Below are 17,444 nucleotides of genomic sequence, written 5' to 3' on the forward strand. Positions count from 1 at the left end.
AAATGTCAGTTACACAGTAAGTACCATGGTAAATGTGGGTTACACATTAAGTACCATGGTAAATGTGGGCTACACAGTAAGTACCATGGTAAATGTGGGTTACACAGTAAGTACCATGGTAAATGTGGGCTACATAGTAAGTACCATGGAAAATGTGGGCTCCTGATCACATTATGTAGGCTACCTGTAGGCCACTTGCTGTGTGAGCAGACTCATAGTCACAGAAAAGTCTTTAGTTATAGGATATTTTCAAATGCGGACCAATGTGATAGACTACAATTCAAACGTGAATCACTGAAAGAGCAATATTTTGGATAATATTTCTACCATTGACTGATTTAAGTGTTATGCAGATAGAGTGGGATGACTGACCGCGGACACAAATCAAATTGTATTAGTTACATGCTTCGTAAACAACAGGTGTAGACTAACAGTGAAATGCACCAACAATTTGTCTTAACTCAACAGCTCTCCTTTTAGTTTTACGACGATGCAAAAGACCGAACGTATCTGATGATACATTACAAGTGGATTGAATTAGTCAGACGAACCCAACAGACACTGAGGCAACACCTATTGTCTGACTGACCGTTCATCCCCGCGCGCGCTCCGGGTGAACACTGTCGCCTTCAGTGCTCGTCTCGCAAACCCCTCCCTTGCCAGCTTGAGCTCAGTCACACTCCTTTCACGTTCAATACCGAGGAGCAACAAGCAATTGTAAAAATGTGAATTTCAACAGCGCTATTCCAACATTTTTGACGAGGATAGGAAACTACTGGAGAAGGAAGATTGCGTTGGAACGATCCGTTTAGAATGTTAAAGTCGGAAATTGAGAGACTGACGGTTGTTTTTATTGCAGGTGAGAATGGAAACATATGTCGCCTGTTGCTCCGCATCTCCGCTACACGCGCAGCACACACACATACGTATGTATGAGCTAATTTTCATGCTGGCTTTCCACCTTTCTTTTTTTTTCAGTTGGTGATTGTTGTTAGTCAGATTATGGGGGAAAAAAAGGAAAATAGATGGGTTTGGGGTCGTTATATATATATCATTTTTTTGGGGTTATTTCAAAATCCACCATGTTTTAAATTAATATTATTATTCATGTGTCATGTGACGATTCAATTTGTTGCTTCACAGCTACATTGATGTTCTCTGATCACTCAAATATTGTTTATTGTAGGTAGGTATATCGAATGTATTGTTATTACTGTGTTAGAATAATGGTATTATAGGATACCTGCAATAACATTGCTGTTATGTCCTTGGTAAATACTTGAACATGACATAGTTCCATGGATGACATCTTTACATTAATGCCGCAATGAAATATTGTAGTTTAATCATGGCAGTGATTTTTTTACATGTAGAAAATAACAGCTGCGCGGGTCAGAAAGGGGGAGCCGGGTACCCTGTAGTACGTCGCATTCAGGCGCCGAGCTCGAGAGCAGGGTTAACGGTTGATGTTTGAGCCACGGAGTGCGCTATAGGAAGAAATTCACCTTGATGACGAGCAGGCTCACACTGCGGGGTGTCCTCCTTATCATTAGTGTTCATATGGAAATTGTTCAGGAGATGTTCACTCATGATATCATATCAAAACTCATACTATAATAATATAATCTAGGAATATCATAATGATAATATTTAACCGATAAACTAAAGGCATACATGCATACCTATAGGCCTACCTAAAAAAGTTTACAACTTCGTGTATGCTTGGCTACTCATAAATCATATACTTTACCATGGGGCATGGTTTATTTGTTTGGGAAATGCTATGCCATGCCGTTTATAACACTTGCAGACTATTTTGTTTGAGGAATAGCTTGGCTATTATTTGCTCAGGCCCATTTCTCTGGTAATTCGAAATCCCCAGATCCAGCTCAAGACTATTTGCATAAATAGTTAATCCTTAATAATGATGTTTATTTAATTATCACAAAATGTATCAAGTGATGTAGGACTATATGGGTCAAGAAAACACAGTAGGCAAGTCCGCTTTAGGTCTAAATTTGCATCCCAAATTGCACCCTATTTCCTATGTGCACCACAGCTCTAGTAAAAAGTAGTGTACTGTGTATGGAATAGGGTGCCATTTTGGATGCATCCACATCTTTGTTGAATTTCATGTTGATGCTATCCCATAAATATGGCCTTGACAGGAACATGCAATTTAAGTAATAGAATGGCCATATGCTATGATAAATGATAGAAATAGGGTCACGTTGTGTCAAAATACATTTCAACTCCAAGTCTTGGACCAATCAAATTACTCTGCCCTTTAATACAATGATGGTGTACATCACATTTCTCTAAGACCTGTGTAGTAGCACTAATTATTACAGTAATAACATTGCTGTTACATAATATTCTAGTGATTGTTTTGTAAATGTATAGTACAATTGACATAATTTATTCTCTGACCTTATGGTAGGGTCATATCCAAGAGATATCTTATTGAACTTTGGACCATTCATTTGTCTTCAGGCTAAATAGTTCCAGTCTGACAGTGTTTTGCGATGGATTACTTTATTTTTCTTTACTTCATGATACATCCTTACTGCCGTGTTGAGATCTGTCATAGGAAATAGCCTCACATGTAGGCTTTGGTTGACATACCTGGAAGTCAAAGCTCTTACAAATCAAATAAAATGTTATTTTTCACATGCGCCGAATACAACAGGTACAACAGGCATTGTGAAATGCGGAGAAAATGATTGAGCAGCCACTACATAGCCTAAGTGCTATTTACAAAGCCCATGCATGATTGTAGTTGATTGGGAGTCCATCCCAGTTCTAGAGTGCGTGCTAGATTGTGATTACAGACCAATTTACACTGAACAAAAATATAAATGCGTCATGTTTACATTTTTGTAATTTCGCAGACATTCTTATCCAGAGTGACTTACAGTGGGGCAAAAAAGTATTTAGTCAGCCACCAATTGTGCAAGTTCTCCCACTTAAAAAGATGAGAGAGGCCTGTAATTTTCATCATAGGTACACTTCAACTATGACAGACAAAACGAGAAAAAAAATCCAGATAATCACATTGTAGGATTTTTAATGAATTTATTTGCAAATTATGGTGGAAAATAAGTATTTGCTCAATAACAAAAGTTTATCTCAATACTTGGTTATATACCCTTTGTTGGCAATGACTGAGGTCAAACGTTTTCTGTAAGTCTTCACAAGGTTTTCACACACTGTTGCTGGTATTTTGGCCCATTCCTCCATGCAGATCTCCACTGTACGTTTCCCCCATACTGGCCCCCCATGGGAATTGAACCCACAACCCTGCCATTGCAAGCGCCATGCTCTACCTACTGAGCCACACGTGACCTTTTTTCATGCTCTGAAACAAAAGATCCCAGAAATTGTCCATATGCACAAAAAGTGTATTTCTCTACAATTTTGTGCACAAATGTATTTACATCCCTGTTAGTGAGCATTTATCCTTTGCCAAGATAATCCATCCACTTGATAAGTGTGGCATATACAGAAGATGATTAACCCCCTAGAGTCGATTGACGCACCGGTATGTCAATCTAAGTTACATAACAAAAAAATCCTGATCAAAATCCATCAGTTTAAACTAGATATATCTGCTTTTATTGCATTGGATGCATCTCAATCCACAGCATCCACCAGTGTAACACTTCCTCATCTGTGGTGAAAGGTGGCAGAGCTAGAGCGGTGTTTGTCAGACATCCCGAGACATCCCGAAAATTGGTAAATCATGTAAACGACCCCCACAAGTGTCACGGGACTCATCTGAAGGTAACCGGTACCGGTTTTAAAAAACAAATGGAAGTACAGTGCATTTGGGCAGTATTCAGACCCCTTGAATTTTTCCATGTTTTGTTACATTACAGCCTTTTTCTAAAATGTATTCAATCGCTTTCCCCCTCATCAGTCTACACACAATACCCCATAATGACAAAGCAAAAACAGGTTTTTAGAAATTTTTGCAAATGTATTCAAAATAAAAAATTTTAATATCACATTTACATAAGTATTCAGATCCTTTACTCAGTACTTTGTAGAAGCACTTTTTTACCAGCGATTACAGCCTCAAGTCTTCTTGGGTATGACGCTACAAGCTTGGCACAACTGTATTTGGGGATTTTCTCCCACTCTTCTCTGCAGATCCTCTCAAGTTCTCAGGTTGAATGGGGAGTGTCGCTGCATAGCTATTTTCAGGTCTCTCCAGAGATGTTAGATCGGGTTCAAGTCTGGACTCTTATCCCGAAGCCACTCCTGCGTTGTCTTGACTGTGTGCTTAAGGTCGTTGTCCTGTTGGAAGGTGAACCTTCACCCCAGTCTGAGGTCTTGAGTGCTCTGAAGCAGGTTTTCATCAAGGATCTCTCTGTACTTTGCGCCGTTCATCTTTCCCTCGATCCTGACTAATCTCCCAGTCCCTGCCACTGAAAACATCCCCACAGCATGATGCTGCCACCACCATGCTTCACCGTAGAGATGGCATTGGCCAGGTGATGAGCGGTGCCTGGTTTCCTCCAGACGTGACACTTGGCATTCAGGCCAGAGAGTTCAAGCTTGGTTTCATCAGACCAGATAATCTTGTTTTTCATGGTCTGAGAGTCCTATGGGTGCTTTTTGGCAAACTCCAAGTGGGCTGTCATGTGCCTTTTAATGAGGAGTGGCTTCCGTCTGGTCATTCTGCCATAAAAGTCTGATTGGTGGAGTGCTGCAGAGATGGTTGTCCTTCTGGAAGGTTCTCCCATTTCCACAGATGAACTCTGGAGCTCAGTCAGAGTAACCATCGGGTTCTTCGTCACCTAACTGACCAAGGCCCTTCTACCCCAATTGCTCAGTTTGACCGGGTGGTCAGCTCTAGGAAGAGACTTGATGGTTCCAAACTTGGAGGTGGAGGTCACTGTGTTCTTGGGGACCTTCAATGCTACAGATTTGTGCCTCAACACAATCCTGTCTTGACACACAACACAATGCCTCAAGTTGAATGTCTCAAGTTAAATGTTAATTTCTCTACCATAAGTTGCCTAAAACATAGTTTTAAGATAATTTGGCAGTATGTCCAACCAGCCTCACAACCGTAGACCACAAGTAACCACACCAGCCCAGGACCTCCACATCCAGCGTTTTCGCATGTGGGATCGTATGAAACCAGCCACCCAGACAGCTGATGAAGCTGTGGGTTTGCACAACCAAAGAATGTCTGCACAAACTGTCAGAAATCATCTCAGGGAAGCTCATCTGTGTGCTCGTTGTGCTCGTCGTGCAGTTTGGCGTGGTAAAAGACTTCAGTGGGCAAATGCTCACCTTCGATGGCCACTGGCATACAGGGGAAGTGTTGTCTTCACGGATTAATCCCGGTTTCAACTGTACTGGGCAGATGGCAGACAGTGTTTTTGGTGTTGTGTGGGCGAGCGGTCTGCTGAAGTCAACGTTGTGAACAGAGTGCCCCATGGTGGCGGTGGGGTTATGGTATGGGCAGGCTTAAACTACGGAGAATGAACACAATTGCATTTTATCGATGGCCATTTGAATGCACAGAGATACCGTGACGAGATCACCTCATGTTTCAGCATGATAATGCATTGCCACATGTCGAAAAGATCTGTACCCAATTCCTCAAAGCTGAAAATGTCCCAGTTCTTCCATGGCCTGCATACTCACCAGACATGTCACGCATTGAGCATGTTTGGGATGCTCTGGAGAAACATGTATGACAGCGTATTCCAGTTCCCACCAATATCCAGCAACTTCACACAGCCATTGAAGAGGAGTGGGGCGACATTTCACAGGCCACAATCAACAGCCTGATCAATTCTATGTGAAGGAGATGTCGCGCTGCATGAGGAAAATGGTTGTCACACCAGATTATGACTGCTTTTCTGATCCATGTCAGTACCTTTTTTTTTAAAGTTATCTGTGACCAACAGATGCATATCTGTATTCCCAGTCATGTGAAATCCATAGATTAGGGCCTAATGTATTTATTTTAGTGGACTGATTTCCTTAGATGAACTTTAACTCAGTAAAATCTTAGAAATTGTTACATGTTGCATTTATATTTTTGTTCATGGGTAAGTGCATTTAAAAATCAGATTTTTGTAAAGGATTGCTCTTTTTCCAGTAATGGTAAAAAAAATCCATTGCCCAGCCTCCACTCCTTAAAATCGTATGATGACAGATATTTATTTTACAAAAATCCAAGTTGATATTGATGACATGATACACTACATGTATGGACCTCACTTTGTGCACGGTAGCATTGTCATGCTGAAACAGGAAAGGGCCTTTCCCAAACTCTTGCCACAGAGTAGGAAGCACAGAATCATCTAGAATGTCATTGTATGCTGTAGCATTAAGATTTACCTTCACTGGAACTAAGGAGCCAGAACCATGGCAAACAGCCCCAGACCATTATTCCTCCTCCACCAAACTTTACAGTTGGCAGTATGCATTCAGGCAGGTAGTGTTCTCCTGGCATTTGCCAAACCCAGATTTGTCCGCCGGACTGCCAGATGGTGAAGCATGATTCATCACTCCAGAGAATGGGTTTCCACTGCTCCAGAGTCCAATGAAGGCAAGCTTTGCACGGTAGTGAGTGTTGCAACCGAGGACAGACGATTTTTACGTGCTACGCGCTTCAACACTCTGCAGTCCCGTTCTGTGAGCTTGTGTGGCCTACCACTTCGCGGCTGAACCTGTGTTGCTCCTAGATATTTCCACTTCACTATAACAGCACTTACAGTTGACCGGGGCATGTCTAGCAGGTCAGACATTTGACAAACTGACTTGTTGGAAAGGTGGCATCCTATGACGGTGCCACATTGAAAGTCACTGAGCTCTTCAGTAAGGACATTCTACTGCAATGTTTGTCTATGGAGATTGCAAGGCTGTGTGCTCAATATTATACATCTGTCAGCATCGGGTGTGACTGAAATAGCCAAATCCACTCATTTGAAGGGATGTCCACATATCTTTGCATATATAGTGTAATTGGTCAGATTTTTCACAATTATCAAAACCATACTGCTAACCAATATGATAATAGAAAGACTGCATGTATAAAGTAAGCACTTTATTCAATTCATGAACGTTTTAATGGTTCCACTGAATCTGAATAACAGGGCAATCATGTCCTTCTTAATTTGTGAAATTAAAATTTCAGTGGTGCCAAAAATAGAAATGGTCGCTGCCTCGCGGCTGAGTTCACAGGGGCCTATTTTAACCCAGAATGTGAACAACCTTGTACACTGTGACCAGAGACAGGAGAGGGCCACCAGCTGAATTCAGCCAGGCTGAATTGAAAATGATGGTAGGACTTCAGTCAGTCATTGGACTTGAAAGGACTCAAAGCTCACACACTCCCAGTGACACAGCCTATATTCTCCCCTCCAAGGGCCTCTAAAGATGATGCATTCAAAATCCCTCGTCACTGTGGATACCAACTGTCACTTGTGTTGCTTTGCCATTTTTCTACTCGTCGATGATGGATGACATGCCTGCATGCAATTCAGCTTTTTGGCAGTTGACATTTGAACCTAGACTCACTTGAGCCCCTGTGCCTGGTGCTCACGGGGAAGACGGCCTCATACAGACAACACCGATGCTTCCCTATCTCCATCACTCTGTCTCTCTCTAAACCTTTCTCTTTCTCTCGCTCTCTTTCTCTCTCGCCCTCTCTCTCACTCTCTCTCGCTCTTTCTCTCATCATCATAGGCTCTATTAAACAACACAGGCTGTGGGGAGAGACAGGGCTGCTCCCTCAACCTACATAGAAATAATAATAACCTATGGTTATCAGTATCTCTTTTTCCCAGAAATGGGCAGACACCCATGTCCATTAACAATCACTGCATTCTAGAGCATCCTACAATGCCTCCCATCAAGCTGCTGGGCAGTATAGGAAAGCTGTACATAATCTGATGCAGAATTGATCATATGCCTTAAGTGGATACATTTTTCACGATCTTATCCTGTTCGAGCTCGGTAATTAATGTGTTTTTATCAACACCTCAGGGAGGTGGAGTAAGTAACTGATCTTGACACAGGTCTGGGTAGTGGTGGTCAACTAGTGAAGAGGTCCCTACGTAATCACGTCACGTAGCCTAGGCTAGTTGTCTCCCTACTGAATTTGAAACGTGGGAAAGACAAATAAAAAATTGATTAAAAAAAGGCATTCAAGTTTGATGACATTTTTCAAGTCCAAAAATCCAGAGAAAGATGGTGAATCGAACCCAGAACGAGCCAGAGAACTGTCAGTGCCGGAGGAGAGGAGTGAGGGGCAAACTGTTCCTGATGGTGATGCCTGAGCTAGCAGCGTTGCTAATCCCGCCAGTTCAGCATCACCACCGGCACCTGCACTACCTAGTAGGCCTACTAGTGAGTCAGACTCAGCGGGAGAGGGAGACGGGGAGCTGGGGGGGACAGTGCATCCCCCGACGAAGAGCTCGAAGCAGGTGCAATTTGCAGCTCAAGAACAACAAACGTATAACCAAGGGCTTGTCATGCAGAATTCAAAGCTGGGCTGTACAACATGGAAAAAGGTAGGGAGCCTCAGTCTAGAAATGACTGGAGGGATTCAACTAGCTAGCAAAAGAGAGGGTGGAATGTACAGTAACATCCTCTGCCTTTGACATAAAAACAAAAACAAAGAGCCCTCAGAATTATTATTATTATTTTTTGAATATGCCTGAACCAAGGCGCATTTGGTGGCAGCAAGCCTTGTAGACGAGGCTAAAGAGGACACCCAGGTTATAGTCAACCCTCAAAATGAAAAAATAGACACTACAGCCAGAGTCTTCACAACAGCCTTAGAAGGAGGCTAAACGTCACTGACACAGGCCCGCTCATGGCTTTGAGCAAGAAATTGACTGTCAGGAGTTAAATGAACTTGACATGGGGAGAGTCATTGTGGGAGGTTTTGAAAACTAAGGTAGGAAAACTGTTTTCCTTTACAAACTTGTTCTGTACTGTGAAGGTAATCTGAACATGTGCTTCATATTATCACATAGGCAGAAGGCCTATATAGAGTCTACGGTAATGCATTTTATTTGAAGATATAGTCTGATATTGTGATATTTGTTCTACTGCTACATTGATGTCTTCAAAATGATATGACATTGGGGTCTTGTGAGCCCCACAGCTGACTATGAGTGCATTTGCATATGGCGAGTGTTCTGCAGTGACGTCTAAAATGTTGCTGTACACTGATTCTGACTTGTGTAAGCCCCGCAGCTACACTCATATATGTAGGCATACTGCAGTGACGTCTAAAATGTCGCTGTACACTGATTCTGACTTGTGTAAGCCCCGCAGCTACACTCATATATGTAGGCATACTGCAGTGACGTCTAAAATGTCGCTGTACACTGATTCTGACTTGTGTAAGCCCCGCAGCTACACTCATATATGTAGGCATACTGCAGTGACGTCTAAAATGCTTTGAATAAATCAGCACCTTGGAGAGTGCTGTCTGTTTAACCACCACAGACAGTAGGCTACATGGCTGTTTACTCTGTCTGCTGAGCTGCCACATTGTGTTAGTCACTTTATTTCTCAATGTGTTCCAGTAACTTAGAGCTCCCTGGGTAACCGCCCCTCTCGCGCTCACTATGTGTTCCGGGACCTCCCAATTTACAAATTAAGCACTGCATGTTAGCATGTGTTTATAAACATGATAGGTAGGATCTCGATATGGGGAAAGTTATGCGACAGAAAATAATTGCATAGCATTTTATGATTGAATAGGGTTGTATTGTACAGTTTGGTCAATGTAGAGTTCCTGTACTGTAAGTGAATTTCTTCCCTATGTGATGTTCTGCAGGCAAAGATCTGTTATGAGAAGGTGACATTACAGTGTGAGAGAGGGAGAATGAGGGGGGCTTGATGAAACCAGCCTGCTGCATTCCACTGTACTTAGCATTTATCAGATCGAGGCCCAAATGGCACCCTATTCCCTATGGACCCTAGTCAAAAGTAGTGCACTACATAGGGAATAGGGTGCCATTTGGAACCAATGTGGTGTTGTTATCCACAGTACACAAGCTTACAATAGAGTAGGTGTGTGTTTGTTTTACTAACGATACCAATCATATGTCATGAATGGGAACATAAATAAACATTGCTTCGCTTTTCCTATCTAACTGCCCATTACTGTGTACTTACTATATTCTCACTCTTACACAGATAATAAAATGTACACGTTTGACAGGTCCTCATTGTAAATAAAAATCTGTTCTTAATTGACTAAATAAACAACATAGTTGTAGCTGGCTATTGTTTGATTGACAGGAGGATTCACAGGTCCATGCTTATTGTCAAGTCTCAGTAAAGAGTGCGTGTTCATAAGGATGTGTTGTTGTAGCCCTTTCCTGCAATTCGATCACCCTCTAGTGGCCTCATGGGTGGAATTGTATTAATATTTTTATAATTTCATAATGAATAAACATATTTCTTAAATAAATGCAGAAAACCCTGTGTTTCTATGTCTATTTCAGTCTTCTGTGATTTCAGTCTTCTGCGTATGTGGACACCTGCTTGGCAAACATCTCATTCATGAGCATTAATATGGAGTTCCCCACTTTGCTGCTATAACAGCCTCTTCTGGGAAGCCTTTCCACTAGATGTTGGAACATTGCTGCATAGACTTGCAGCCACAAGAGCATTAGTGAGATCTGGCACTGATGTTGGGCAATTAGGCCTGGCTCGCAGTCTGCGTTCCAATTTATCCCAAAGGTGTTCGATGGGGTTGAGGTCATGGCTCTGTGCAAGCCAGTCAAGTTCTTCCATACTGATCTCCACCAACCTTTTCTTTTTTTCATTTTTTTTTCACCCCTTTTTCTCCCCAATTTCGTGGTATCCAATTGTTTAGTAGCTACTATCTTGTCTCATCGCTACAACTCCCATACGGGCTCGGGAGAGACGAAGGTTGAAAGTCATGCGTCCTCCGATGCACAACCCAACCAAGCCGCACTGCTTCTTGACACAGCGCCATCCAACCCGGAAGCCAGCCGCTCCAATGTGTCGGAGGAAACACCGCGCACCTGGCAACCTTGGTTAGTGCACACTGCGCCCAGCCCGCCACAGGAGTCGCTGGTCCGCGATGAGACAAGGATTTCCCTACCGGCCAAACCCTCCCTAACCCGGACGACGCTAGGCCAATTGTGCGTCGCCCCACGGACCTCCCGGTCGCAGCCGGTTACGACAGAGCCTGGGCGCGAACCCAGAGTCTCTGGTGGCACATCTGGCGCTGCAATACAGCGCCCTTAACCACTGCGCCACCCGGGAGGCTCCACCAACCTTTTCTGTATGGATCGCGCTTTGTGCAAGTGGGCATTGTCATGCTGAAACAGGAAAACGCCTTCCCCAAACTGTTGCCTCAAAGTTGGAAGAACAGAATCATCTAGAATGTCATTGTATGCTGCTGCATTAAAATTTCTCTTCACTGGAATTAAGGGGCCTGAACCATGAAAACAGCCACAGACCATTATTCCTCCTCCACCAAACTTTACAGTTATCACTATGCATTCGGGCAGGTAGCGTTCTCCTGGCATCCGCCAAACCCAGATTCGTCCATCGGACTGCCTGATGAAGCGTGATTCATCACTCCAGAGAACACGTTTCCACTGCTCCAGAGTCCAATGGTGATGAGCTTTACACCACTCCAGCCTGCACTTGGCATTTCGCATGGTGATCTTATGCTTATGTGCTGCTGCTCGGCCATCAAATCCCATTTCATGAAGCTCCGGCTGAACAGTTATTGTGCTGACGTTGCTTCCAGAGGCAGTTTGGAACTCGGTAGCGAGTGTTGCAACCGAGGACAGATGATTTTTACGCACTAAGCGCTTTAGCACTCAGCGTTCCCGTTCAGTGAACTTTTGTGGCCTGCCAATTTGTGGCTGAGCCGTTGTTGCTCCTAGATGTTTCCACTTAACAATAACAGCACTTACAGTTGACCGGGGCAGCTCTAGCAGGGCAGAAATGTGTCTTATTTGAATGGTGGCATCCTATGATGGTTGAAAGTCAATAAGCTCTTCAGTAAGGCCATTCTACTACCAATGGCTGTGTGCTCGATTGTATACTCCTGTCAGCAACGGGTGTGGCTGTAATAGCCTAATGCACTAATTTGAATGGGGTGTCCACATACTTTTGTATTTATAGTGTATATAAAGTGTAATATTGTAATATATAAAACTCAAAATGTAATACATTTCAACTCTGACATGGTACAGGTGTCTTCTTTTTCTAAGCCCATAACCTTGTGTGTGAGGTGTATACTTTTGTTTCAAAACAGTCTGTGTGACTCTGATTTAGCCCACTGCAGTAAAAGTATATTACGGTATTAAGGACAGTGATTCATCAAACCTAGATGAACCTTATCATGTAGCCTAGTATGCCATAAATATAACAAGTTGTGTAATATCGTTTACATCAAACGGAACTGGGTTATGATGAGATTATGATGATGTGAATATGACAGTTTATTTTCACATACACACCGTGGTGCTCCTGGTTTGTCTTTTTGACTTCAGCTAAAACCCAAAGTTCCACACTAAAAAAGTAGTTCAAAGAACTTACAGTACTTCATTAAGTAGTTTTTATATTGTTTAATGCTTCTATCTGTTTTATTTCAGGTGTGATTACAGCATGAGTCCAACTGGTGACAGGCCCTGTTAGGCCTGAACAGACGGTGTGTGTTAGTGGAGGCTCATCAGTCTCCAGTATGGAGTGTTTGGTATGAGCCGTGGCCTGTCTGTTACTTCTTGGGTCGGTCCAGTGGTGTGGTGTCCCTGTCTCTTGGCGGGATGCTGAGGGCTGGTGGTCCCCACCAGTATGACTCCCCTGGACATGTGGCTGTCCCGCTCCATCCCCATGTGCCTGCTCCTCCAGAGCTTGGTCCTCATGGCCCTGTGCTTCCCCTCCGCCTCCATGTGTCCCAAGGGATGCGTCTGCCAGCGGGCCCGACCCGACCCTGGCCTCCACCTCGGCCCGGGGCCCCTGGGGCTGCTCCTTGGCCTCAACGTCACCTGCACCGGGTCCCGGCTCAAAGAGATCCCCCCGGACCTGCCTCCAGACACCGCCGTGCTCCGCCTCGACCACAACCAGATCATGGCCGTCCCCGACCACGCCTTCCGGGGCCTAAGGCTGCTGCGGGAGCTCAATCTGTCCCACAACGCTGTGGAGACGCTGGGGGAGGGCGCCTTCAGTGGCGTGGAGGCCACACTGCAGGTCCTCGACCTCTCACACAACCGCATCACTAGTGTGCACAAGGATGCGTTCGCCAGGCTCAAAGCACGTGTCCTGGTGGACGACAACCCCTGGCACTGTGACTGCACGCTGCAGCAGGCACTGGGCGGCATGGCCCACAACCACGAGGCGGCTGCACGCGTCCTCTGCCGGAGCTCCGAGCTCCAGGAGCAGGAGGGACGCCATTTCCTGGCGGTGGACACAGACCTGTGTAACCTGGCCAAGAGGACCACAGACTACGCCATGCTGGTGACGATGTTCGGCTGGTTTGCCATGGTCATCTCCTATGTGGTGTATTACGTACGGCAGAACCAGGAGGATGCCCGGCGACACCTGGAGTACCTCAAGTCGCTCCCCAGCAAGCCTGTGAAGCCCAACGAGGTGGAGGACATCAGTACTGTGGTGTAACATAATATCATCACTACTGGACACTATAGGACATCAGTAGTCCGGTGTGACATCCCTATAGTGAGAACTGACTGTATACCATAGAATTAGATTGTCTAATTAGTTCTAGAATTAGAATGACTAATTGGTTCTAATTCTATGCATGAACAGCAGAAGTTCCGACCTAAACCCGGAGATAGGACCCATATTTCTAGTGTTTACAACTATTTCCAAATTTCAAGATGGATGTAACGTCTTCTGTTGTGAAAATGTTTTTATTTTGTCCTACCTGTGGTGTACTTTTAAAAAATCATGATAGATTAAACCTGGATCCTTGTATTTGAAGCTTCACACTCAATATGTGTAAATTAGAAAAGTAAACATTGAGAAAACCCCATTTTTAAAAGAGGAGAAATGCTTTAAATGTTAGCGTTTGTCTGTAGGTATCAATCTAAAGTCAAGCATTTTGGAATGCACAGCGTACATGTCAGAATATAGACGGCAGTTAATTCATATCAGAGTAACAGAAAGGTATAGACTATGGGTGTAACACAGATGGCTTCATTGAGATCTGTTCTGAGATCTGTTCTGACATCTGTTCTGAGATCGTTTCAAAAAAATCTGAATCTCAGGTTAAAATTTTGATAGGTTGATAAATCTTTTTTTAGAGCAAAATCTGGAGAAATGGTTTGTTGGACTAAACTTTTGTAAGGTAATCTGAAGAGTGTTCTGTGTTTGTGCATCCAACTGCATACTTGGTTTAATTTGATTTGAACAAATAACGGGCCCCAAACATCAATCATGAAAATGACCTTCAATTTTCATATGTGAAATAATGGAATCAATGATTTGTTAAAATGACCACGACATCACACTGTTGAAAGACTACTGATGTGCTGTAAAAATACTACACATTTCTTCCTTCGCTTTGTCAGGTCCCTGTACTGTATGTTGTTGTTGTCTTGAAACGACAAACTTGATACATTGCATCTTAGTAGATTTGTGATGGTCAGATAACGTAACACAATGTTTTTTGGGGTAGATATCAAATGACCCACAAGAGACTCGGTAGATTCAAGTGATTTGTATGTGTGTCATGTGATTTACTAGTACACTAGTAGTGTCCAAGTTCTCATGTCCTGAGTCCGAACAAGCTTTTTGTGTTACATGTTAACACAACAACACCCCAAAACAATACTGTGCATTTGGTTTTTCTATAAAAAAACAAACATTTGCTATGATTTTTTATGACTCAGTCTATGCTTCCTGAAATAGAATACATATTCATATTCAGAGGAATGTATCTCACACAAAGCTTCCTCTCTCAGCCAAAATGAAGATATAGTTGGTGTCCCAAATGCCAACCTATTCCTTACATAGTGCATAAAGCACTATGGACCCTGGTGGAAGTAATGCACTATGTCGGGAATAGGGTACAGATTGCGATGCACCCTCAGCGTCACAAACCTGGCGATGGGAAGACTAATAATTTCAACACAAACATCCCCTTTCTATTCAACCTCATGCTGCGTTCAGAATGCAGATAGATGCATGCATCATTTATCTTGCCTTTAGAAACACTGTGTGTACAGTTATACCCCCAGCAAAGTGAGAAGAGCAAATTGCAGCTGTCATTCATTAAAATGGATTTCACTTCCATCACAGTGACAAGGGTTCACTAAAAGATCCCAGAGAGAGAGAGAGATGGAGAGAGAGGGGAGGGGGAGGGCAGGTCAGAGAGGGAGAGAGAGGGAGCGAAAGCGAGAGATAAAGAGAGAGAAGAGATAAGTGAGGGAAGGAGCGATATGTGTAGGAAAGTGAGAGAATGAGAAAAGTAAAAGATTCTTTCCATATTCAATGCGGATAAAAAATTATGTATTTTGAAAAGGAATGTTTACAAAGTTGAGTTTTTTCCCCCAGAGCTGCAAGGTGGTCAGTTCATTTGGGAGGATTTGATGATACAATGAGCACAGGTAGTTATAACAGGCTGTTATAACAGTAGTTACAACAGGTTGTTACAACAGGTAGATAGACACACAAGTAGGCCTAGTCACATCAAACTAAATGCAAATAGGTACATTGTTGTTGTGTGTGAGAAGGAACTTGAAATCCCTTTAAATCGTTGTATTTGAATGTTGTGCTACTGTACAGCATTTTGCACTGTCTTGTCCTGTAGAGCGGAGGCTATGAGTTCATGCCTCATGGATTTGTAATGGGTTTAGGAGACTTTTTCTTTCAATACATGTACCGTACTGCAAATGAAGAAAGCACAGTGTAGCCAAGCCAAGGAGTCTGGAAGAATATTTAAGTGCCTGAAATTCTTATCTCACATTTTCTGTTTCTCATTTTAACCAAATTATTTCACATTCAGAGGTTTCACATGAGGTTTCTGGACATGAAAGAAGAAAGCAGAGCGTTTCACAGACAAAGGTGTATGTGTTTTGGAATCCTTTCATGTCCAGGATAGTGTATATAGAACCAACACAAAGGAGAAATGAACTCTTTATTGTTTGCTTTGAAAGAGCTGATAGAAGTGAAATGTACTTTGATATCCTAGTTTTCCACTGTCTCACTCAAACGAAGACGTGAAAGTAACATAAAACACAGAGAATGTGGTTGTTGTCTTTCTTCTCTGCCTGTCAATTTTCTTTTCTTTAGGGAAAAAAGCTGAAGCTTTGTGATAAAACTCAAGACCTAGCACTGATAAAACCATCCATACATTGTAAAGGCATGTCACAAATCGAAATAAAGGAAATATGGACACTCTCCTCGTGATTTATTGTCATTTAGCTTTGGATGGTCACCACCGTTCAAAAGTTTGGGGTCACTTAGAAAAGTCCTTGTTTTTGAAAGAAAAGCACATTTTTTGTCCATTAAAATAACATCAAATTGATCATACAGTGTAGACATCGTTATTGTTGTAAATTATTATTGTAGCTGGAAACGGCTGATTTTTAATGTAATATCTACATAGGCGCACAGAGGCCCATTATCAGCAACCATCACTCCTGTATTCCAATGGCACATTGTGTTAGCTAATCCAAGTTTATCATTTTAAAAGGCTAATTGATCTGTCACGTTCTGACCTTGGTTCTTTTGTTATGTCTTTGTTTTTAGTATGGTCAGGGCGTGAGTTGGGAGGGTTGTCTATGTTATTGTTTCTATAATTTGGAATTTCTGTGTTTGGCCTGGTATGGTTCTCAATCAGAGGCAGCTGTCTGTTGTCCCTGATTGAGAACCATACTTAGGTAGTCTGGGTTCACATTTGAGTTGTGGGTGATTATTTTCTGTTCTGTGTTTTATGTATGCACCGTACAGGACTGTTTCGGTTTCATTTCGTTCTCTTTGTTGTTTTATTATTTAGTGTTCTGAGTTGTAAATAAATATAATGAACACTTACCACGCTGCGCATTGGTCCTCCGATCCTTCCTACTACTACTCCTCGTCAGAGGAGGAAGACGAAAACCCTTACATGATCATTAGAAAACCCTTTTGCAATTATGTTAGCACAGCTGAAAACTGTTGTCCTAATTAAAGAAGCAATAAAACTGGCCTTCTTAAGACTAGTTGAGTATCTGGAGCATCAAATCAAGTCAAAGTTTATTTGTCACGTGCACCGAATACAACGTAGACCTTACAGTGAAATGTTTACTTACAGTCTCTAACCAACAGTGCAAAAAAGGTATTAGGTGAACAATAGGTAAGTAAAGAAATAAAAAACAACAGTAAAAAGGCAGTGAAAATAACAGTAGTGAGGCTACATACAGTAGGGAGGTTATATACAGGCACCGGTTAGTCGGGCTGATTGAGGTAGT

General features: G+C 42.8%; 1 protein-coding gene across 1 annotated transcript; it reads left to right on the forward strand.

Moving 5' to 3' along the window:
• The first annotated feature begins 543 nt into the window (after positions 1–543).
• Positions 544–16,395, forward strand: LOC110496428 (leucine-rich repeat-containing protein 3B-like). The gene is made up of 2 exons (XM_021572325.3): positions 544–859; positions 12,630–16,395. Exon 2 carries the CDS (start codon positions 12,829–12,831, stop codon positions 13,648–13,650), a length of 822 nt encoding a protein of 273 aa, XP_021428000.1. The 5' UTR covers positions 544–859; positions 12,630–12,828; the 3' UTR covers positions 13,651–16,395.
• The last annotated feature ends 1,049 nt before the right edge of the window (positions 16,396–17,444 follow it).

The sequence above is a fragment of the Oncorhynchus mykiss genome, chromosome 18, assembly GCF_057628025.1.
Source record: "Oncorhynchus mykiss isolate SJ-2025 chromosome 18, ASM5762802v1, whole genome shotgun sequence".
Taxonomy (NCBI): Eukaryota; Metazoa; Chordata; class Actinopteri; order Salmoniformes; family Salmonidae; genus Oncorhynchus; species Oncorhynchus mykiss.

Coding starts and splice junctions, on each gene's coding strand:
- LOC110496428 (XM_021572325.3), top strand. CDS start 12,829: ATGACTCCCCTGGACATGTGGCTGTCCCGCTCCATCCCCATGTGCCTG.